We start from the raw sequence: 25,091 nt of genomic DNA on the forward strand, positions 1-25,091 counted from the left end.
CGCGTTTTCGCTGTTTCCCCTATTAAATCCAGTCATGCAGCAGCTCTTTTGCCACTCAGTCCAAGTGGTGTTCGCTGCAAAGCCAAATTACATCCAGCCCCACCTCCCTGGAGCTCAAGGGTGGAGCATAGACATTATAATATCTATGGGGTGTAGTCGAGAGCATAGACTGTAAAAAACAAAACAAAAAAATGGTGAGAGATGGGATTATGGCTGGGGTTACGGTGTGGTTGGAGGATATGCAGCTCCACCCATCATGCCCATAGTAGGTCGAGAGAGGGGAGGTTATACTCCACCCATGGGTTGTTCTTAAAAGTGACGTCCTATTCGGCACCAGGAAAATTCCGGAAAAAGGCAAAACAACAAAACTCATGCGTTTTTGTTAATGTCATGTGTATAGACATTTGAAAACTTCTTCGAAATTTTTTTTGCCTTTGTTCTTCTTTGGGAAAAGGAAAGAATTCGTCCCGGAACGTTATTTAGTTGTGGGAGCACATGACAGAGCCGAGCCACATCTGAGCCATTGCAACAAGGTATTATGATATTTTTTATTAATAATCTTGTTTAGTCTTATTTTTGTGTAGGGGAGGATGCCACCTTAACAATATTGTGTATTTATTTACACTCTACATACTATCTAAAGTACCGCTATGTAGGCTACGTAAATGGTAGGCTAGCCTACATAGGTACCTGTTGGAAAGGTACCGCCCCGTGACTTTTCTCTGATTTTTCTAAAAGTGATATAGATACGAATTTAGTAGGGTAGTGCGGGGCACAAACTATCGCGTGGGTAGTTAACACACATGGTTTAAAAGATTCCACACATGGCAGCATGACAAAACTTACTGTATTTACTAGTTGTCATATCAAAACTGTACTAGAGAGAAAAAAAAAATCTTTGAACATTTATTTAGCGATAGCAAAAGTAAATTTCTGACTTAAGTTATTTTTTCAAATCGATTTTTAGTGTTCTTTCTTTAATGCTTATCTAACCAGCAGAGGACACTAGCCAGGTTTAAATCCCAGTTGCGCAGATGGGGCACGTTAGCACTGTTACAAATTACAATGTGACCCTTTTTTAGAACTACGCTGTTCTATGACGTTAGCGAAGTTTTTCACATGAATAACTTTTATGAATTTTAATTAGAGTAACACTTTAGAATACTGATCCTTAAATAAATAAATAACTACACAGGAACAAATGAGAAATGCATTAGTAAAACTTTGAGCGGTACGATCCCACGTCATATAACTGCAAGATTCAAACTGTGCTTTCGCGATTTGGCTGCGAGACGGACGCGCACAGCTCTTGTTATATATCACAGCTATGCAGTGTTTTCAGCCACACAATGTTTTTTTTAAGATTTCAGACATTTAAATACGCATAAGCACCAGTAAAACAACACATTTAGAGTTTATAAAATACACACTGATGTCAGACATCAGTGGAAGCAGCAATAACAATCCATTCAAATATAATTTGCCGACATTTATTCATATCAGACACACATAATGGGCCTAAGTAACTATATTATTACTATATTACTCTATTATTCTTCCAGTTCACCAGCCACTTACTTGCATATATTTCGGGAGAAACTGATGAATTCACGTGCTGTAAATCCGACTGACAGGACTCTGCGAACTGTGGGGCAAACTATGATGGCGGTGCCAACGCGCGTTATAAATCAAGATAAAGATAATTTATAAAGGTTCCCTTTCGATACTTCACTCGTACTGCGTATGGGAAATGTCTCCTTTTTCCCCGTTACTGAAGCCTTTTTCAATAACGCAGTGTAACTGCATCGTCATTGGTTCACTCATAGAAAGTTGTTGAACCAATGACGGCACGGCATAGCTGCGCGGCCTATGGCGACAAAGCACGCGAAGAAGCCCGCCAAAAGGGGCGGGGCTTACAGCTATATAAGCAGGCATTTCGCCATAGGATTTCAGTTCTATCTCCTTCAGCGACGACATCTCTTCACTGATCTCCGAGCTGAAGCCTTCGCCGCCTGGAAGAAGCTCTCGCCTGAACAAGCTCTTGCCGCCGTCGAAGAGGCTCCCGCAGCGGACTGAGCTGAGCTCGCCAGACGAAGACAGCGCCGGCGCCCTCGCAGACTGCCGCCTCGAGCGCTGCTCTCGAGCCGCCCGCTTCCCGCTTCCGGCCACCTCTCAGCGCGTCTCCTGCCGCCATCCGGCGCGTCTAAATAGAGCAGTTTCCCGTGGTTTTTCGCCGCTCTAAAAGAGCTTCCAGCGGCCCTCGCCACTCTAAAAGAGCAACTCAAATGCCGTTTTCACGGTGGCGGTGTTGCTGCAAATGCCGTGCCACTCTTGTGGCATATGCAGAGCCCCTCTGCATAATGACGACGGGCACGGTGAGTGCGTCGGCTGCCTGGGCAAGTCCCACGCGGAGGCCGCGCTCACTGGGACCTCATGCTCTCACTGCGAGAGCATGAGTCTAGCCTCTCTGCGCTCGCGGATCGCTTTCTTCACTGAAAGCGGTCCCGCCGCTCGCGCCCTCCCGTCTTCTTCCTCCCGCGAGCCAGCTAGGAAGAGACAGCGGGGCAGAGCGGATCAGCGCCCAGATTTGTGCGAGCTCACGTCGGCTCAGCCCCCGCGTGCCTCGCCCTCTCCCACTAGAGAGCAGTCCCCCGTCCTGTTCTCCTGCCCTGAGCTGCGTCCCTCTGCAGATGCGAGCGACTTCGTCTCATTCGGCGGATCGGACAAAGAGCCGTTCGACGACTCCATGTCTCTCGCGGCCTCCGAAACAGAAGGATGGGCCGGTGACTCGGAGGACCCCGCCCACCTACCCTCGCTGGAGCCCATTGACTGCAAGCCGGGTATGGATGCCGAGCTTTTCCGCATCCTCTCAAAGGCAGTAGAGGAACTGGACCTCAAATGGGCCCCGCCAGAAGAGCCATCGCGGAGCAGGCTTGATGAGTGGTTCCTGCCAGGTCGTCGCCAGGCCCCTCGCCAGCGCTCCGCCCCGTTTTTCCCAGAGGTGCACGACGAGCTGACGAAGTCGTGGCGCACTCCCTATTCTGCCCGCCTACGCACTACGCACCATTCAGCTCTCACCACTGTGGACGGCTCTGAAGAGAAGGGCTACGAGCACCTACCGCCCCTGGATGAAGCAGTGGCGGCTCACCTCTGTCCCCCCGCAGCTGTGGGCTGGAAGACGAAGAGGGCCCTTCCATCCAAGCCCTGCAGGACCACCTCTGCCCTGGCTGGCAGAGCCTACTCGTCCGCAGGCCAGGCTGCCTCAGCGCTGCACACCATGGCAATCTTCCGGGTGTTCCAAGCGAAGCTCCTCTGCTCTCTGGACGAGTCCGGTATTGATGCACCTGCCTTTCGTGACCTCCGCAGCGCCACCGACTTAGCCCTGCGTGCCACAAAGGCCACAGCCCAGGCCATTGGACGGTCCATGGCCAGCCTGGTCGTGCTCGAGCGGCATTTGTGGCTCAACCTGACCGAGTCTCTCCTTCCGGTCTCTTCGGGCCAGCGGTAGAGGGCTTCACGGAACACTTCACCGCAGCACAGAAGTTGTCCCAAGCCATGCAACGCTTCCTGCCCAAGCGCTCCAGTTCTGCTTCTGCTTCCAGCCGCCCCAGGCCTGCGCCGGCTCAGCAGAGCAAGCCTGCACCCTCTACCTCTAAGGCAGCGCCTCCCAAGGAACAGCGCCAGCGTTCACACCCCGCAAAGTGCTCCTCCTTCCCGAGACGTCAGGGACCCCGGCCTAAGATTTCGCTGGACCCGACGCCTTCTAAGTCTTCCTGATCTGCAAGGAAGGAAGAGGCTGGGGCAAAGTCTCGCCGAGGCCGGACCACCCCAAAAGCGCCTTCGTTCAGTCTCCCCTCCACCCCGTTTAGTTCCGGGCGTGGGAGATATGTTCAGTGTTGTGCTAACTGGGCCCACAAATGTTGCGTCCATGCAAAACGCTGTTCTCACGGCGAACACAATAAATATTTTACCTCCTCAAAGAAAGAGCAAACTTCCTCTTCCACTCTCTCCAGTGTATGGGCCCCTGACCGGCGGTCCGTCATCCGATGCCATTCAACCCCTTGTCACGCGGGCCGAGGCCTGGCAGGCCATTCCCGGGGTGTCAAGCTGTGTCCTGGGGACCATAAGTCGGGGCTACTTGCTTCAGTTCACGCTTCAGCGGGGTGCTTCAGACTTCAGTAAACACGGACAACATTCATGTCCTCCGAGCCAAAGTCACGACTCTACTGAGGAAAGGAGCTATAGAAATAGTCTCCCCCTCAGAGAGCAAGTCGGGGTTCTACAGCCGTTATTTCCTGGTCCCCAAGAAAGATAGCGGTCTCAGACCCATCCTAGATCTCAGATTCTTGAACCTCTCCCTCATGAGACGGAAGTTCAAGATGTTAACGCTGAAGCAGATCCTCGCGCAGATTTCCCCCGAGGACTGGTTCTGCTCACTGGACCTGAAAGATGCTTACTTTCACATCCAGATAGCCCCCCATCACAGGCGATTCTTGAGATTCGCATTCGAGGGCGTGGCTTACAAATATACAGTCCTTCCCTTCGGGCTGTCCCTAGCTCCTCGCACTTTTACCAAGTGCATGAACGCGGCGCTTTCCCCACTGAGACAGATGGGAATCCAGGTTCTGAATTATCTCAACTACTGGCTCATTCTGGCCCATTCGCGAGCCGAGCTAGAACATCACAGATCCGTGCTCCTCAGCCACTTGGAATGCCTGGGACTCAGGGTCAACTTTGCCAAGAGCTCACTGCTCCCCAACCAACGTATCACGTTCCTGGGTGCAGTTTTCGACTCAGTCCGTATGACGGCGGTAGTCTCGCCAGAGCACGCCCTGGCCATTCAGCAGCTCGTGGCTTCAGTCAGGAATAAAGCCTACCTCCCTCTGAAGTTCTTCCAGAGGATGCTAGGGCTGATGGCTTCCGCCTTCCCAGTTTTGCAGCTCGGCCTCCTCCGGATGCGGCCTCTACAATACTGGTCGCATTGTTCATGAGTCCCTTGTTTGTTCTGAACAGTTAAACTGAGCTCTGTTCTTCAGAAAAATACTCCAGGTCCTGCAGAATTTTCGTTTTTAGGAGCATGTTCATCTAAAATGGTTCTGGTAAACCCCACATTGAGGGAACAAAATGCCTTTATGGCCTTTATGTTTGCTAGCACACATGTACATATGTGAACATGAACATCTCCTGAAAACAATTTTTTTTCTCTTATTTTCAGTCTCCCCATTTACTTTAAGTGGCAGGTCATTTTTGACCAGAAACCCCACAAGTGTGACTTTGTGCCTATAGAGACAATAATTTGACATTCATTCAAATGTACCACATTGCAAGTAACTCCTTCACAGTTTGGCATATCTTAAAATATCAAAATATATTTTCCTTTTTTTTTTTCTTTTTTTTTTACAGAATTTCTATTTATATACATGATGGAAGAGAATAGTTTACAGATTCAAATTTTTTAAAAATGACAATATGTAAACATCCTTAAAATGTAAAATGCTTTTAAAATAAAAGCATCTATCTACCAAATGCATAAATGAAATTTGTGCACAGTGCTTGAAATTGTTTATATTCTGTTTGTTGGAAAAAAAATATTTTTAATTTTATTTATTTATCTTTCTTTGTCAATTAAAAAATATATTTTTCAGTGAAATGTTTCTGACTTTTATGCCTCAGCCATGACTGTTACTTTATGGCAACCCAAGTGGCAAAACATAAAACAACACTGACTTCTGGTGGTAAATTTGTAAAGTGCAGTGGCACATACTGATTTCACACAAATAAAATATAGATCACTGTTCAAGAATGAAATAACAAAACAACATAAAATGGTTGATTTACAGATTAAAATTATAAATAAATATTTCAAGGAAATGCCCAAAACCATTTGGTCACACTCTCGCCATGTTTACATTAGGTACTGTATTTCCATGTGTCTCAAATGATTTTGATTTTGGGATTTCAAAGATCACATACTATATGCTGTATGTTGAAGCAAATATACCAAATATATTTGGGTCGTTCCATGTCAACTCAACCAGAGGTCCCCGGCTCAAATGTTTAATTTTGTTAATATTTTATCTGTAGAAAGACAAACATAATGAAAGCTAAAATATTAAATGTCACAGATGTATATTTACTGATTAATCCACTATTTTGTAGAGGGGGGTCAAAATTACAATTTTCACCTGAGATTTTGAGCCAATTTACAGAGGTGTAAAAATGACTTTAGAAAGATGGCAGCATCATTATTTTATTTTTTACAGAGAGATTGGTAAGTCTATTAGTAAAATCTGTTGACTTGAGCAATCTTTGTTTCATTATATGCCAATGGTGACAGTTCAAAAATGGCAAAAAGCACTTCTCTGTCACTGTTGGCATATAATGAAACAAAGATTGCTAAAATCAATCAATAAAATAAAAAAATTAAAATAAAAAAGGTTCCCCTGATATGCATAAGCCTACAAATTCTTCAAGTCTTCACTAAATATTTTTAATTCATTGTCTATTAAAGTTTCTGAGTATCTTCATTCAGGTGTTTGACTAAAATGAAATGTAATATTTATTAAATGTATTTCAGTTATATATTTCGCCTTTTTATGTCTTTATTGGATAGGACAGTATACAGATCAGAAAGGAGAGCATGGCGCAGAGAGAGGGGAACGTTGGAGAACCTCGAGCCGGGAATCAATCTCAGGTTGCCAGAGGTGGAGCACTGTTCACGAGACTATTAGCTTCGACCATGAAGATTTGTTTGATTCTTGTGCTATTTCTAAATGGTAGATCACTTTATATCTGTTGTCCTTTAATACAATTCGATAAAAGGGGAAAGTGGGGTAAGATGAGTCATTTTTTACTTATGTGGTCCACAAGATGGTAAACAGCAGTATAATTAAAGTATCTAAAGTAATTTCAGGATGTTTCCTATCATTTTAAATGATCAGAATACATCTATGACAAAGGGTTCTAAAAATATGGCTTCTTATTTTTAAAAAAAGTGTTCCTGTGGCTCAATTTACCCCAAGTTAGGGGTAAGTTGAGCCGAGTGAGTGGGTAAGTTGTACCATCTGTGGGTAAACTGACAATCTAACCGAATCTGAATCAAACCCATGTGAAATTGTAAAGATAATTTACCTCTTTTAAAAACTAATTTAATAATCAAATTTTCTTTTACAAATGATCATATTTCTTTTTTTAAAGCTAACTTAAACAACATAAAACCAACCAAATGAAGTTGAAATTTCAATATCTTTAATTGTTTGCATTTCTGAAACCTTGTAATCTTTGCAAAAAAAAAAAACAGACTAAATAGGGAGTTTGTTGAGTAAAATTGAATAAAAACTAAATTAGAACGAATGAATAAATGTCACTGAAACTAATAAACATTTTAGTCAGAAGTTCTTGGCATGGTAGTTTTTCTGCAATGTTGACCATGTTAGGCCATTAGGGACTACAGGTCGAAAGATATATATGATTAAGCATCTTCTTGGTTTGTATCAGAGAAGGATTTGGTGTACTTGTGCACTGTTCCTATCAAATAAACTTGAGAAAAAAAAAAGTTGCGTAATATTACATTGAAATTATACCAGTTTATGCTTCAGAGATTTAACTAGGTAGGTTAAACTGCTGGCTCAATTTGGCTCACTTTGCCCTATAGCTGCCATTTTGGAAAAAACTAGCTAGCTTACCAATTCAGGCTAATATTTAGCTAAATGATTTGCATGGTTTTATATGTTGCTAAATCACCAGTATGCATCAAATATTTTTAAATCTGGACAAATTTGCTTTGCTGTAACTGCTATTACATCTGTTATGCTAAAAATTTACTTTAGTTTTTAAAGTAAATCGGTGCCTTCCATTCCTCCCATGTGCTTCTCCTTTTCACAGTCTGGCAGATGGGTGGTTCCAAAATATATGGTCACATGACAATAAAAGTGTACGGTCACCAAGATACAGGGGGTGGGTCAACTTACCCACTGGCTCATCTTACCCCACTCTCTCCCTATCCCACTAACTAAAAAATGAGTTATTTTGTGATTTTGGCTACAAACAATCATATTGTGCAAACATATAAGGTATTTATGACCATTATAAAAAAAATTTCCAGGCACTTCTTCTGTTTCTGTGATGCTGAATCACCCAATTTCACTTCCATGTGGCCATGGTGAAAAAGTTGTGTGGCGCAAGGTCATCCCCATCAACGCAAATGTTGCTGAATGCCAAAATGAGAAATGTGTTGTAAACGAAAGTTTTAGGCAAAGATTTGCAGTCATGCATGAAAAAAATTACACTCTATTTCTCAAGTCAGCAAAATACAATGACCAGGGGCAATATGTGTGCAGTCGTGATGGCATTGACAAGCATTTTAAACTGGAAGTTGTCGGTAAGTGTTTGCTTGTCACACATTAGCAAGTTGCTTTGCTGCTATATACTATGTGTAGTAGCTTCAGAACATACATAAAATAGCATGTGTAGTTGAACTTACTTTAAGTAATATAACTTTATTTTTTATTTATTTTGATATTTCCTCCATAGTTCCTATAAATCTGACAGCTGTTGAGTCAGAAAATATCACTCTTCCATGTTATGCGGATACTCAAAGCAATGTCAGAGATGTGACGTGGCTCCATGATGAGCAAAAAATTCTGCACTACAGTACAAATGGAGGCACAAACCCAAGCAACGGCTATAAGGACAGAGTATTGTTGACAGAGGATGGTTTCAGAGATGGTGATATCTCTCTGACTATCATGGATGTCCAAAAGACAGACGAGGGATTATATCGCTGCTTAGTTCATGATGAAACAGCTAAAGGATACCCGCATGCATACATGTTGCATGTGAAAGGTAAGACTAGAAAAACTACTTTTTTACCAGCATGGTGTGAATATACACTGCCCGACCAAAAAAAATGGATCATTATTACAGTGATTATTATGTTTCTAGCATGTTATATGTTTGGCAACAGTACTTTTAACCCTTAAAGATGGAGTGTGTGGCTTTTCATTTCTTAAACAACCATGTAGGAAGACACATCATGGCCATATTCCAGGATGACAATGTCAAGATTCACCAGGGTTAAAATTGTAAAAGAATGGAGCATGAAGAATCATTTTCACATGTGAACTGGCACCTCTGAGTCCAGACCTTAATTTCATATATGTGTGGAGTAGACTTTATAGATTGCTCACCTCTTGCATTGTCAATACAAGATCTTGACAAAAAATTGATGCACATCTTGATGGAAATAACATCACAACATTTATTTCCATCGAGAGGTGCATCATTTTTTGGTCAAGTTCTTGTATTGACAATGCGCTCTGTAAAGTCTCCTCCAGCACATCCCAAAAACTTACACTGAGGTTAAGGTCAGTGCCAATTCATGATTCTTCATGCTCCTTCCCAACAATTCTTTCACAATTTGAGCCTGATGAATCTTTACATCCTGGAATATGGCCATGATATATCTTAATACATGGTTGTTTAAGAAATGAAAAGCTACACACTCCATCTTTAAGAGTTAAAAGAACCGTTGCCAAACATATAACATGCTAGAAACATAATAATCACTGTAATAATGATCCATTCATAGACTCTTAAGTATTTGCCTATTAAAATCCAAACAGCGACTTTTTTTTTTGGCCGGGCAGTGTATGTACTTGATATTTCATTAGGTGCATGTCATTATAACTTATTGTATTGTCTATTGTCACAAAATCAGCCTGTAAATTAGGTTTTAAGTAAACATTACATTGCAGTTTAATATACAGCAACATTTATATGAGAGTATTACTATTATGCAATAGTGGTTAAAGTACACAATCATATATTTGAATTTAAGTACAGAAAGCCAAATTAAATATTACTCCAGTAAAAGTATACTCCCCTTTACATTTTTAGTTTGGTAAAAAATATAAAAGTACCTATTTTAAATGTACTACATATCAAACAAAGGTACTGATCGATGGACTATTGTTTATTTATTAATATTTGCGATTTGATAAGCTCCATCCTACTGCCCAAAATACCCATTTTAAGGGGAGAAAAGGGGTTTAATGACCTAGACACACACTTAACCTGTCACGTAGAAGTGAAAATATCATACATGGTTGTAATTCATGAATGCTTCCATGTAATTCATGGAATTTAGGCTTAATTTTTGTCTCTTTTTTGTTCACTTCAGAAAATGAAATTAAAATATATATCCATCGCTAACAGTATGAAAACTTGAGACTTAGGTCTTGTCAAGATTTGATGGGTAAGATTTAAAGTAGTCCATTAAATTAGTTGTTGTTTCAATATAACCCACCAGTGGATCAGTAACAGTTAGAGCCCAGGTCCCAGTCTGACATTATTACGAATTATTCAGCTTTGAATATCAGTTGAAGGTTATTGAAAATAATTAGTGAAATAAATGATTTATTCACAAATGAAATCAGACAATATACATTGATACTGGGTCTTGATTTCTTCAGTTTGAAATAACACTGAAATTATAAAGCACATTAAGCTTTGGAATGTACTGTTGTAGGGTTGCAACTATTTTGATTATCGATTAATCTGTTGATTAATTCAATTAATCAGATAAAAATCCAAAATTTATTATTAAAGTGCCCCTATTATGCTTGTTTTTTTTTTGTTTTTTTTATATTATCTTTAATGCAGTGTATAACATAGCTGTTTATGAATGTAAAAGGTCTGCAAAGTTTTAAGGATCAAAGTGTACGATAAATAAAGTTATTGTCTCCTAAAAGAAAGAATCGATTCTGAGCTGCTGAAATGAGTGTCAGTAATTCCAGTCTCACTTCCTATTACAAACATGCAAGGTTTTTAACAAATTTGTATAATGCCAGCCTATGTTTTTTTTTGACTCGGGCTCGAGTTGATACAGTACAACCGTCGTTACTGTTCGTATCACAGTTTATCAAGTGCTGAGGAAGCCTCCAGAGCTGAAATTCAGATATTGTAACAGGTGTTTTGTTCCCGACAAAATATTTCATTTTAAAAAATATAAAATTTTAATCCATTATTTAAAAAAATATTATTCCACATCCTGCCCAATGTTGTCCCCCAAATATAAAGGCTATGAAAACAATAGTGAACATATCTATGTAGGCTATGCTCTATATTATGTGGAAAAAAGATATTCAAACATTACGTTCTAAACCAAAAAACAAATGTTTACGCCCTGTCTACATCAGACATGACAGTTGTCATCAGTTTACTTTCAGGAATTTGTCATGTTGCTTTACATTACGCTCCATCAAATGTAGACAGCATCACTGATTATAATAGGTTCTATTCGCTTTTGTTGTGTCGCGTCGCACCGCTCGCGTGTGGTGTAGACACAGTGTTTTGCTTTATTTAAAGCGCTTATTATAAAGCCTTCTCATGTTTCTGAGAACCATTCACCTTTCCCGCAATCTCCTCCGCTATTTTTCATGTGTTTTGTCCATAGAAATGTGTCATTCACTAGTGTAAAGTGACATGAATGGCAAATGGCTTCCATGACAAATCGATAATCAAATTCATTGTCGATTATTTTCATTTGTGATTATAATCGATTAGTTGTTGCAACCCTACAATGTAGTGAAGTAAAAATTTCCCTAAGTGAAAACACTCCTTTAAAACAACAACAACAACAAAACACCTTTTTCACATACATTCCATTTGCAGTGCACAAGTCTGTGGTTTTTCTCACCAAATTAGGCAACTTTTGCCCTGTTGTGTGGGTTGTTTTTTAATCCACAGGTTAAAGTGTTTTCTTTTGCATAGAGAACAACATAAGATTAGAGAACAGTGATGGGAAGATTTTAGTGACTTGGATTTTTAAATCTTGTTGAGCAAAATGAAGAAATCTTCAAACTTTTTCTTTTTGAAAAAAAAAAAAAGTTATATTTTTAATGTCCAGATTCCCCCAACAGATATGATTATTTCAGGATTATTTCAGGGTGTTCTGGTCAAAGTCATTCATTCTTTTGTCACGTGACAGCTGCATTGGCTAATACAGGAAACAGAAATGATTAGTTAACCTTCCGACTCTGGTCCAAGTTGTTCTTTGTCTTATGACAGTGCATAGGCTTAGGCTCCAGGTGTCTGCACAGGAAAAACAAATTTTTAGTTCACCTCCTGAGTCTCTCCTCCATGACAGCTACTTATCTCTGTATATACATTTTTATACAAAAGTTATGTTCTTTTGTATTATATATTTTCTGAACAGAAGATCAAAGAAAAGCCACATGATTTTTGCCATCATACAGATAAAGTTTAAAGGTCAAGTATGTCATTTCTGTGACACTAGTGGCACCTAGCGGAATTACAAAAATTAAGCATATTTTGCAAACACCCCTTTCTCGCGTCACACCTCCGCTTCTCAAACATTACAACACAGCTCTTACGACTGCTTGTGAATGCATGTCACTCTCAACAGGTAAAAGTAGGCTACTTTCAATAAAAGGTATAACATATTAGGAATACTTTTAGCTGTGTTGTGTGTGTCATGAGTAAGCAACTGAGTATGCAGCGAAATTTGGCCTGCACTCTTGTACCAAAATGTATTTTTCTGCTACCCTAGCCACGTCCCAAACTCTCGCTATAGAGAATAGGCTTGTTCGGCTGCACAGACCGATTGAAGCAGTGCATGCCGGTTAGAAATTTTGTCTGACTTGAGACCAGTGTTGCCAAGTCCACGGTTTTCCCGCGGAATTGGGCTACTTTTACACTGTTGCCGCGGGTGTTTTTTCATATCCGCGGGTTGAATCGACTCAAAATAACGTGATATTTAGCCCCTGGAATGCTAATTTTACCAGGGGAGCCCCTCTAAAAACGCGAATTTTTTTGAGGAGCAATTGGGTGGGTTTTGTTGTGAAAACCTGGCAACCCTGCTTGAGACAGCCGCCAACGCCATGTGAATGTGATGTATGGCATCAAAGTACCGCGAGTACTTTTTATTTGGTTTAACATTACCTTTGTGAGTATGACTCTCACATTCTTAGTGGACTGCTGTCAGTGTTTTAATACTGCCTGGTAGGCTCTGTTTACACTTTTAGGGGAGGTAACCCCATAAATGGTATGTCGATGAACAATAAAATGGGTTAAGAGAATGCACTTTAACATTAAAAAAATCTTACATACTTTTTTTAAAGGGTAGGTAACACACACAGTTTCTACCAATCTCATGTTAATCTTGAGTACCTGTAGAGTAGTAGTGCATCCTTCATATCTCCGAAAAGTCTTTAGTTTTATCATATTTATAAAAGATACATATGCTGTACCGAGTCTTACCGAAAAAAGCCGAGCTCCTGGAGGCGTGGCCTGCCGTCAGTGCCGTGGGCGGAGCTAAAGAGTCATGAGCGCGCACAGCTTCTGCGTAGAGATCGTCTGCTAGCTGCGACATCATTATAAATACAAAGGGAGCAAAAACGTTTGTGGTGTTTTATGCACAAAACACAGACATCTGATGCAGCTTTACTCACCACCCGCAATCTGCAAATCCAGCACCGAACTGGGACTTGTTTACAAAGTATTCATCACCAAAATCTCGGGTACAAACAAACATACATGCAAAACTTCATTGCTGCCCTGGAAAAACAAACTTCATCCACTGTTCCCTTAACGCAGGGTTCTTTGGGAAGCTGGAAAAGGTAATCTTTCCCTCACAACCAAAAACACACTCCTTCGGTGACAGGAGGCTGCGTCCTTCGGAGGTCGCATTTGAAGGCTGCATACTTCATCAAGGATGTCATATTTAAGAAAAGTAACCGTAATAAAATTGACTGATATTCATTGTGAGGTGTAAAATACTATAATTTCTTTCTTACTTCGCAATCTAACGCTTATTATTGTTAAATGAGACTGCCTCGATGATGTATGCAGCCTTCAAAGGGTGCAGCCCCTGAATTGGGACACAGTCATTGTTAAAAAAATCTCTCGGCTTCCGTATCCCGAACGAAGCGTGTTGATGGGCGTGCTCTTGCTCTTGCTCTGGGTGATGTGTGTGTGCACGCTTATCAGGGAGAAGTACAAGGAAATCCCCTTTATTATGTGATAAAGGGCCATACTCGAAAAAACTCTCCGAAACCTGGTCTGAAACTGGAAGGAGTGTATTTGGCACAGAAATACTCCATCATACGTCCAACTCGTGTTTTGAAACTTTGGCCATGTTTAGCATGAGAATGCAACTCTTTAACAGTGTAAATAAGTCAGAATACATGAAATAGCATTACACCCTCCCTTTAAGTAATTCTTTATTACCAGTTTCAATGTTATGAAAAAGAACAAGAAATAAATTGCAAGAAATAAAAAAGTAAAATGACAAATGTGTAATTGTAAGAGTAAAAGATTAAAAGCTAATTACCTGCTTGCTTGTAAAGACATTTAGGAATTACTAATTTCTGTATCCAAAAAAAAAAAAAATATATATATATATATATATATATGCAGCTGTCATGTCACGTGACAAATGAATGAAAGAGGCTCGTCCGGAGAAGAGAGTCGGGAGGTAAACTTTTGTTCAGTTTATAACAATATGGTGTAGTGGTGTAGCCTAATTGTGTATGTATGTGGATAAAGCTGAATATACTAGTTGCATGTTTTTAAGGCAAGGTTTAGTGAAAGGTCTCATCTAATTTGTGTCTTCCACTTTTATTCTTTTATTCCATTTTTTTTTATTCTTTACAAACACAATGTGCCAGTTCTGTTTTTTAATTTCATGCAGAAAACCCCATCAATGCAGGAGGAAACCAAACAGAGGGCAACACCAATGAAAAACGAATTCGGATTGGACTGATCTTTACTCTCTTGCTCATCATTCCCTTTTTTGTCTTTCTTTTATGCTGTAAGAAGACGACAACACCCGTAGCAGAAAGTCAGTCAACTACAGACAGTGAGCCTATACAGGAGAGTGACCAAAAGCAGTCAACTCGGCCTTTTTATTCTGGAGGCAACACTCACGTACTACAAAACCTGGGGATGATTTCTCATAATGACAATTTTAATAATGAAACCACTGACTCCATTGAAACATCAATGTGACTGTTAGAATTGTCATTAATCTAAAAGGCAGCTGACACAGAACCCTGCATAAACAGGAAATATGAAAACTGCCATTATGGGATTTGTTCTAGCCAACATTGTTGTGTCCGTTGTATGAGTTTGACTCTGTGCTGGCTTTACACACTTGCCCTTAGGATGGAGAAACACACAAAAAGTGGATAGACAACATTCAATGTGAGACTTTTAACATCACTTCTCATACAAGTGATCAGTCCATCGACACCTAAAGGGAATTCCTTGCTTGTGATAGATGAATTTGCAGTTATTTATACAAATGTTGATAATCAATGGAGCACTCATAAATGCAGTATTGGTTAGTTCAGGTGCTAAAAAACATCACAAAGTTGCAGTTTGATCTTGATCCCTGTCTTATGTTGTTAAATGATGATTCTTCTTATAAGTTTACATTAGTTCAGAGAAGACTGTTAATGTCTGGCTTCACTGCTGCTAAAAAAACAATTTTACATTTGCTTTTCCTGAAAACATGAACACACTGGATAGCTGCTTAATAGTAGAAAATGAAGTTGTGCTTCTGATGAAATGAGGCACTGACACTGTTTTTCATGTTTGAAACTGTAAAGCTGCTTGTTTTTAAGCAATCTATTGAATAATATGCCATATATATAAACGTGACGTGACTTTACTGGAGTGCTAATTTGCAGAGCTTGTGTTAACATATCCATGTTGTTGTGATCAGATGCTTTTCTGATGCTTTCTATTTAAAAAAAAAAAAAAAAGCTTGCTGTTTTCTCATTTTTGTTGTGTTTATTTTGTTTCTGAGAGGAAAGCACACAGCACATATTTACATATTCATCTAAATGTAGCTCTCAGATGTTCGATGACAGTAATTCACATAATTCGAACTTCGTTTTACCCCTAAATGAAGAACGAAAAAGAACTTCTCCATGAGTATATCAGGGCCTTAAGAGTCCCTGAAGTGTAGCTGTCACTCTGCAGCTCCTCAAGAAGGAAAAAACTAAATATAAGAACATCTAGAATTTATTATATTAAAATATTTTCTTTAATATTTTTACATTGCCTATTGAATAATATCAAGGAGGTTGAGGTTTTCCTTAAGTTCAGCATTTAGCCTCTACTGGCAGATGCTGTAACTACACCTAAATGTGGGCAAAAAGCATCTTTCTTCATTGACAGGCACTGAACATGTACCTGTACATTTTGACTAAATTTTTCATTTTTATTTTTTACTTTGCAGTTGGGTCTAACAAAATAGACAACAAACAACACTAAATGTCCATTATCTTTGTTGTCTTTGAAATCGCTGTTACCTTTGAAATCTGTGCAGTCTGATATATATTAAAGAATTAGTCCACTTTCAAATTAAAATTTCCTGATAATTTACTCACCCCTATGTCATCCAAGACGTCCATGTCCTTCTTTCTTCAGTCGAAAATAAATGAAGGGTTTTGATGAAAACATTCCAAGATTATTCTCCTTATAGTGAACTTCAATTGGACCCAAACGGTTGAAGTTCAAAATCACAGTTTCAGTGCAGCTTCAAAGGGCTTTAAACGACACCAGACGAGGAATAAGGGTCTTATCTAGAGAAACGATCTGTCATTTTCTAAAAAAAATTTAAAATTATATACGTTTTAACCATAGATGCTCCTCTTGAACTAGCTCTCTTCTTCTTCTTCTCTATTAGAATTCCGGCAGTGTAGACGCTGCTGAGTGTATTACTGCCCTCCACAGGTCAAAGTTTGAACTAAATTGTCATATACAATATGCTAGTGCAAGTATATAACAATTAATTCAATCTTTGACAAAACCTTAATTTCTTTTCGACTGAAGAAAGAAGGACATGGACATCTTGGATGAAAATTGGAGGAAATTTTTATTTGAAAGTGAACTAATCCTTTAAGGAAAGTGCAGATTTTAGGTCCTGTATGGTCACAATTAAGATTTCATTATTTTTAATTGCCTTTTAAGTTTTTGCAGTTGTGGGCTAATGGTTAGAGAGTCAGACTTGTAACCTGGAGGTTGTGGGTTCGGTTCTCAATACTAGCAGGAAAACATAGGTGGGGGGAGTAAATGAACACCCTCAATACCCACGACTGAGGTGCCCTTGAGCAACGTACCTAACCCCCAATCGCTCTCCGGGTGCCGCAGCAAATGGGTGTCCACGGTCTGTAGTAGTGTGTGTGTTTGTGTGTGTTCATTACTCACTACTCCTAATGTGTGTGCACTAGCTTGGATGGGTTAAATGCAGAGGACAAATTCTGAGTATGGTTTAATTAGTTCACTTATAGTCATGTGGTTTGACAAATTTAAAAAAAAGTTTTAAAAAGTATTCTACGTATATAGTCTCTCAGTGAATATGAGCTCATCAAAGTTGTATAATTATACAACTAGTCATTGACACACATTAGCTCTGTAGACTTCTATGAAAACAGAACTGCACCTGCTGGACCCTTTTTGGGACAGTTTAGTAATTTGCCTGCAGGCGTGGACACGGATAGTTGAGCTCGTATGGGGTTGGCTGTAAAGTGGTTTCATACGAGTGACGTGTACACTTTTGAAGAGCTTTGCACATTGTGTGTATTCTTATTGCTGCAAATCTATCAGTAGATGTTTTTTAAAGCATCACTGTCTGACAATGAAAAGAGCTTCATCAAGACCTCAACAACTCAAAGAGCAGCTCCTTCAGGCCATCGATGCTCAAAATAACGTGAGTAAATATGTTGGATATGCATCATTAGTAGTAACTGTCACTTCATTTAATTACTTACAGATGGCATTTTCCACCCATTCATTCATTCAATGATTAATAAGCTTTATGTTGAAAATATTACAGGAGGATAATTCTAAATGCATACAAAAAAGGTCAAGAACACATATCATCGTTTTTATGAGAGAGAGAGAGAGAATGCCAGTCTTTATTCATCTCATAATCAAGACTTTTTTTATTCCTTAAATTAAATTAGATGACTTTTTGTCATTGAGACGAATGACAACAGTGCCGTCCCTTTTACCTGAATAAATATTATATGGGTGCATCATTTTATAACTGACATTTCACATTTGTTACATCCAAGTAAAATCAAGGTTGGTTTTGTTTTATTTTAAATCTCATTGTGGTGAGGTTTATTTATGAGACAAGCTCCCTGGGGCTGTATTTCATATAGTTTAACAGCAATGAGAATGCAGGCATGTTATTTGCATTTTCAACCAACTGAGATCTGAAAGTGTCACTGCTGCAGGTGCACATGTGAGAGTGGATTTAAATACAAGAGGCCCGTTTACTTTCATGAATATGACCAACCTCTGAAAAAGACACAGGGACTGACTTTCTAACAAACAGAAAAATGATTAATCATTAATCAATGTAAGTCTTTTTTTTAATGCACGGAGAATATTATGAAAGCCTGAAGTGACATTAGCTTTGCTTGTACCTGTCAGCAGATACAGAACATGATGGTTGTGTTGGACGTGATATGCTGTTTGGAAAGGTACCCCATGACTAAAGAGGCTCTAGTGGTAAGATACCATCTCAGTATATTTACACTGAGTTTATCACAACAGCTGTGTATTGTGGTATTTTGTTTCACACTGAAAATAAGAATAAAAGACTGAAATCACTCTTACTGGAAGCAGATCCACAGGGGCTTCAGAAATGAATGACATACAGTGGCAAGAAAAAGTATGTGAACCACTTGCAGAATCTGTGAAAATGTGAATAATTTTAACAACATACAGGAGATCATACAAAATGCATGTTATTTTTTATTTAGTACTGTCCTGAGTAAGATATTTTACATAAAAGATGTTTAAATATAATCCGCAAGACAAAAAAATAGCTGAATTTATTAAAATAACCCCATTCATAAGTATGTGAACCATTGATTCTTAATACTGTGTGTGGTTACCTGGATGATCTACGACTGTTTTTATGTTTTGTGATGGTTGTTCATGAGTCTCTTGTTTGTTCTGAGCAGTTAAACTGAGCTCTGTTCTTCAGAAAAATCCTCCAGGTCCTGCAGATTCTTCAGTTTTCCAGCATCTTTTGCATATTTGAACCCTTTCCAGCAGTGACTGAATGATTTTGAGATCCATCTTTTCACACTGAGGACAACTGAGGGACTCAAACACAACTATTAAAAAAGGTTCAGACATTCACTGATGCTCCAGAAGGAAAACACGATGCATTAAGAGCCGGGGGGTGAAAACTTTTGAACAGGATGAAGATGTCCAAATTTTTCTTATTTTGTTTAAATATACATTTTTTTCATTTAGTACTTCCTTTCGGAAGCAACAGAAGATACTTTCATGTTTCCCAGAAGACAAATTAAATACAATTTACCTTGATCTTCAAATTCCAAATGTTTTCACCCCCCATCTATTAATGCATCAATGCAACCTTTTTTAATAGTTGTGTTTGAGTCCCTCAGTTGTTCTCAGTGTGAAAAGATGGATCTCAAAATCATTCAGTCACTGCTGTAAAGGGTTCAAATATGCAAAAGATGGTGGAAAACTGAAGAATCTGCAGGACCTGGAGGATTTTTTCTGAAGAACAGAGCTCAGTTTAACTGCTCAGGACAAACAAGGGACTCATGAACAACCATCACAAAACAAAAAAACAGTCGTGGATCATCCAGGTAACCACACACAGTATTAAGGATCAGTGGTTCACATACTTATGAATGGGGTTATTTTAATAAATTCAGCAATTTTTTGTCTTGCGGATTATATGTGAACATCTTTTATGTAAAATTTCTTACTCAGGACAGTACTAAATAAAAAATAACATGCATTTTGTATTATCTCCTGTATTTTGTTAAAATTATTCACATTTTCACAGATTCTGCAAGTGGTTCACATACTTTTTCTTGCAACTCTATAACAAAATATCAAATGCAACAGAAAATTGGCATTTATTTGAAGGAAAAAAAGCATAAGCACAGTTTTAAAGTGAAAAAAACTATACTATGGTATATGGTACGGAAGCCCTGAACCGCATGGTGGGGAAAAAAAAGAAAATTTCGACACAAGTCGTTATTTCGACATGTTGTTATTTCTACATAATATATCGTTATTTCGACATAGGGGAGATGGTTGTAACACTTAGCACCTATAACTCACTGAATTTTTTAGCCTGAGTTCTCAATCTTTTATACAAAGTACCCACATTTGTTTACTACAAATGGAACCAATTCAACCCTCTACAAGAATATCACAGACCTCGTGAGTTAATGTCAAATACATGCTGTTCCTTTGTTACAACCTACCCCACTACCGGGGTAGGTTGTAACACGTGCTGGGGTAGGTTGTAACAATTAGACAAAAGAAGCAAAAACACATGCATACCATATGATATCGTTCAAAAACAGATTTATTGAAATAAAAGAACAATGTCTCTTACTCTCTCTATGACAGTGTGTGTGTGTGTGTAAATTAATCTACTAGACAAACGTACTTAATAGTATACTTAATACACACTACTACAATGTACCCGATTAAAGAACATCTTTGTACAACTTTAAGTCTAACAAATATAACATGTCAGTGTGTGTGTGTGTGTGTGTGTGTCTATGAAATGGGATGGTTGTAACACTTTTTAAATAAGTGTTACAACCATCCCCGCCCCTGTCAGCCATTGTTTAGCTAACTGTATTACCATAGTGGTTTGAAATGAGCTGGGGGAAAATGCATCACATATTGCCTAAGAAACTATTATTTAATCTGATATAAGTCATACAATTTTATCTGCATTCGAATACATACTAAACAAAATATAGTCTTTGTCAAAATTTACTTTCTTACCTCAAAATCTGCTTTTTCTCCATATATTCTGAATGTGCCTGTTTCCAGCCTTGACAATCAACATGTGGGATCGGAGAGGAAGAAGGAAAATACTCAAGTGATCGCATGACTCCTATCTTGTCCCTAACTGGTGGAATTGATGGTGTTACAACCATCCCCGGTCTCCCATATTAAGTCGTTATTTCAACATATTTGCACTGTGAATGATTATATTTATTAAAATTATTAAATGGATGCTGCCTTATTGGGAGAATAAAAACCCACCCAACACCTTGCCCTAACCCTACCCAATAAATACTTTTAATATAATTAAACAGTCGTTAGGCAGATTATTTTCACTTTTAGAATATTATTTTCATTTTTATTGAAAATAAATGCCTTTCTGATGTGAAATGTGATGGGAAAATAGAGAAGAGAGAGCTCAGCAAAAGACGGATTCGAACCTGCGGCGATCGCGGTAAAAGCCAGGACTGCGATGTCGAAATAACGAGTTGTGTCGAAATAATGAGATATTATGTTGAAATAACAAGATATTATGTCAAAATAACGAGTTATGTTGAAATAACGACTTATGTCGAAATAACGACTTATTATGTTAAAATAACGACTTATGTTGAAATAACGGCCTCTCAAAATAATGACTTTTATGTCGAAATAACAACTTTATCTCGAAATAACGACTTATATTGAAATAACGACTTATGATGTTGAAATAATGACTTATGTCGAAATAACAACTTTATCTCGAAATAACAACTTATATCGAAATAATGACTTATGTCGAAATAATGACTTTATCTCAAAATAACGACTTATTATGTTGAAATAACGACTTATGTTGAAATAACGACTTATTATGTTGAAATAACAGCCTCTCAAAATAACGACTTTTATATCGAAATAACGACTTATGTCGAAATAATGACTTTATCTCAAAATAACGACTTATTATGTTGAAATAACGACTTATGTTGAAATAACGATTTATGTCGAAATAATGACTTTATCTTGAAATAATGACTTTATCTTGAAATAACGACTTATTATGTTGAAATAACGACTTTATCTCGAAATAACAACTTATATCGAAATAACGACTTATTATGTCGAAATAACGACTTTATCTCGAAATAACAACTTATGTTGAAATAACGGCCTCTCGAAATAACGACTTATTATGTCGAAATAACGACTTTATCTCGAAATAACAACTTATGTTGAAATAACGGCCTCTCGAAATAACGACTTTTATGTCGAAATAACGACTTTATCTCAAAATAAAGACTTATGTTGAAATAACGACTTATTATGTCAAAATAACGACTATCTCAAAATAACGACTTATGTCGAAATAACGACTTTATCTCGAAATAACAATTTATTATGTCGAAATAATGACTTATGTCAAAAATTACAAGATAAGTTTTCTTTTTTTTCACCATGCTGTTCAGGGCTTCCGTAATACTATAAATAATTACAAAAATTATTTTGACAATTTGTGGTTGTCAAACATTAGTGGAACCTGTTCATAGTTAATGTGATGAACTACACCTGTGGTTATTTACACAAAAAAAGTATTCTATTTCATTTTATTGTATTATTTACTTATTTTAAATGTACATAGACTATTGTTCAAAAGTTTGGGGACGGTAAGAATCTTAAAATGTTTTGAAAGATGTATCTTAAAGGGATAGTTCACCCAAAAATAAAAATTCTGTCATCATTTACTCACCCTCAAGTATTTCAAACCTGTATGAATTTCTTTGTTCTGCTGAACGCAATAGAAGATATTTGGAAGAATGTCAGCAGTCAACCAGATCTCGCCCCCCATTTACTACCATAGTAGGAAAAATAAATACTATGGTAGTCAATGGTGGGGCGAGATCTGCTTGGTTACAAACATTCTTCAAAATATCTTCCTTTGTGTTCAACAGAACAAAGAAATTTATACAGGTTTGGAGCAACTTTAGGGTGAATAAATGATGACAGAATTTTCATTTTTTGCATTTATCTCTTTAAATGTATGATTACACTGTAACAAGGACACCCTAAATTAAAGTGTAACAGAAACTATATATGATGATGATGATGATTGTGTGTGGAATTGTTTTATTCCAGGAAACCAGGCTTGGAAAGTTGATCAATGATGTGAGAAAAAGAAGCACTGACAAAGATCTTGTTAAACGTTTAAAAAATCTCGTACGGAGTTGGCAGAGCCTGGTTGGAGTAAATGAAGCCGCGACAAAAGGGCTCTCAAGCTCTGTGGATTCAATTCCCGCTGAACGTATTCCTGTATCAGCACAAACCCTCACGGAAAATTACAGCAGAACTCTTTTCCACAATAACATGAGCCAGAGGGATGAAATGTCTCAGGGTTCTGTACCAGGCAAAAACATTTTTAGAAAGAGTAAAATACCCATCCGTGCCATCAGACCATATTCCTCGTCCATCAAGAATTTACAACAGTTCACGAGCTTGAGACCATCTCTGTCCAATCAGCATTCCCAAGAGCAGCACAAGTCCCAAAGACATGACACCTCAGTCGGTCGCAGTGACACAAAGCACCTTATGGTGGCCGAGGAACCGCCACAATCCACCTGCGTTACTTCTAGTCTACCTTTAAATTCCTCCATCCAAGATTCATACGTAAAGATGCAGCAGCCTTCAGACCTCCTCAACATACTCAAACCTGCTACGCTGAACGTTAACCTCCATGAGGTCTCCAGCACAGTGACAGACATGAGGACTTATGAGGACACGAAGAATCAGCATAACAATCACACTGTCAAACTCGACGGACGTCCTGCAGAGGACAATACCAAAACTACACAACAGCAAGCAGGCAAACTAACATATGACCCTCATACTCGACAAATCAAACCTATATTAAGCAAAACATCTGATTGTCAGAGATCAACAGGAAGTGAAATCCAAGGCAGTGAGCGTCTGAAACAAAACCTTTGCTTGGTCCAACAGACAAACTGCAGGGAGATGTCACAATATAAGATGATTCAGAATAGCTTGCCAACTTCAGAAAGATCAAGAATGGACTTTTCTGTGGCTGAGAAATTCAAGCAAGAGAAAAATTTAAAAGTCTACAGAAAAGCACATGCGTTTATACCAGATTTCCCTGTCACAGACCTTCCTGGGGTCAGCCGAGAGATCACAGAGCGAGACCTGGTCAGGATACGCAGTCATCGATGGCATGGTGTGAATGGCTGCTATGATAATAGAAATAACTGGTACGACTGGACTCAGTCCATAACCCTGGATCCATATGGGGATGGGAGTAAACTTAAGATCTTGCCTTATGTTGCCATAGATTACAGACTTTGAGACTGTAAAGGCGTGTTTCTTAAAAGTGGATACACAACTATTTTAGACCTTGTTGTGCTTCTCAATTCTTTGTGATTAGTACTATGAAACCTCTGTCCTGACTTTTAACAATGCACCAATGACATGATACATTTTTAAAATATTATATGCATCTAGATTATTTAGAGCATTGTTTTCAGTATAGGAAACAGACAAATGAACTAGAACGAATCTACAGTTCCTAAATGTCTCCTGTAGATGGCAGAAGTTACCTACAATTTCTCATCTGTACAGAATAATAAAAGCACCCTGGCCTTGGCTTTCATCCAAGCAAAACTATTTTAACAAGGATTTTATAGTGTTTTCATCTTATTTATAATAACATCCTGTAGTACGTTTTTATATGACTTTTTGTATTACACTTTTCTGCAGTTGATGACTTACATAGGCCTAAAACTTTTTATAACGTCTTAAATAATTATTTACATTATATATGTAGCCCCTAAAAGGGCCTGTGGTGATGGGAAAAAATATTATATATAACTGGCAAACCTTTTGGAAATGCAATCTTTTGCAAAAAGCATTGAATTTTTCCTCCCGTATTTTAAATCTCCCGCAATAATAATAATACACATATTTTATTTATTTAATAAAAACAAGATATACAGTTAACACAAAAATATATTTACTACAGTTACTATACAACCATAATAAATTAATATGGGAACTCCTTCAGACAGTGTAAGGAGCTTAATTTTTGATGACCGTGGTAGCTAAATACCAGTTTTACTGTTGAGTTACACTATTAAATTGATTTGTACGGTAGTTGGGAATAATATATATTACACTTGTTTACATTTTAAGAGAGCACATTACGTGAATAATTCACTTGCGTGCAGCTCTTCAAAACCCGATGTAAACAGTACACCTCTATCAAAAACTCT

At 38.4% G+C, this 25,091-nt stretch overlaps 2 protein-coding genes across 6 annotated transcripts; both read left to right on the forward strand.

The window, feature by feature from the left end:
- The first annotated feature begins 234 nt into the window (after nt 1–234).
- Nucleotides 235–15,804, forward strand: LOC127522264 (uncharacterized). Its single transcript, XM_051912035.1, has 5 exons — nt 235–533; nt 6,614–6,776; nt 8,105–8,380; nt 8,533–8,844; nt 14,714–15,804. The coding sequence occupies exons 2-5, from the start codon at nt 6,641–6,643 to the stop codon at nt 15,028–15,030; spliced, it is 1,041 nt and encodes a 346-aa protein (XP_051767995.1). The 5' UTR covers nt 235–533; nt 6,614–6,640; the 3' UTR covers nt 15,031–15,804.
- A 1,576-nt stretch (nt 15,805–17,380) lies between these two features.
- Nucleotides 17,381–25,011, forward strand: LOC127522261 (mediator of RNA polymerase II transcription subunit 26-like). 5 transcript variants are annotated; one of them, XM_051912031.1, is made up of 4 exons: nt 17,381–17,740; nt 18,472–18,549; nt 20,881–21,006; nt 22,951–25,011. In XM_051912031.1, the coding sequence occupies exon 4, from the start codon at nt 23,179–23,181 to the stop codon at nt 24,166–24,168; it is 990 nt and encodes a 329-aa protein (XP_051767991.1). In that variant the 5' UTR covers nt 17,381–17,740; nt 18,472–18,549; nt 20,881–21,006; nt 22,951–23,178; the 3' UTR covers nt 24,169–25,011. The 5 variants fall into 5 exon arrangements, 4 of the variants coding, with proteins under 4 accessions (XP_051767991.1, XP_051767989.1, XP_051767990.1 ...); XM_051912032.1 differs by having other exon boundaries at nt 17,643–17,740; nt 18,475–18,549; XM_051912029.1 differs by lacking the exon at nt 20,881–21,006 and having other exon boundaries at nt 17,384–17,740.
- The last annotated feature ends 80 nt before the right edge of the window (nt 25,012–25,091 follow it).

This window comes from Ctenopharyngodon idella, chromosome 11 (assembly GCF_019924925.1).
Source record: "Ctenopharyngodon idella isolate HZGC_01 chromosome 11, HZGC01, whole genome shotgun sequence".
NCBI classification, from domain to species: domain Eukaryota; kingdom Metazoa; phylum Chordata; class Actinopteri; order Cypriniformes; family Xenocyprididae; genus Ctenopharyngodon; species Ctenopharyngodon idella.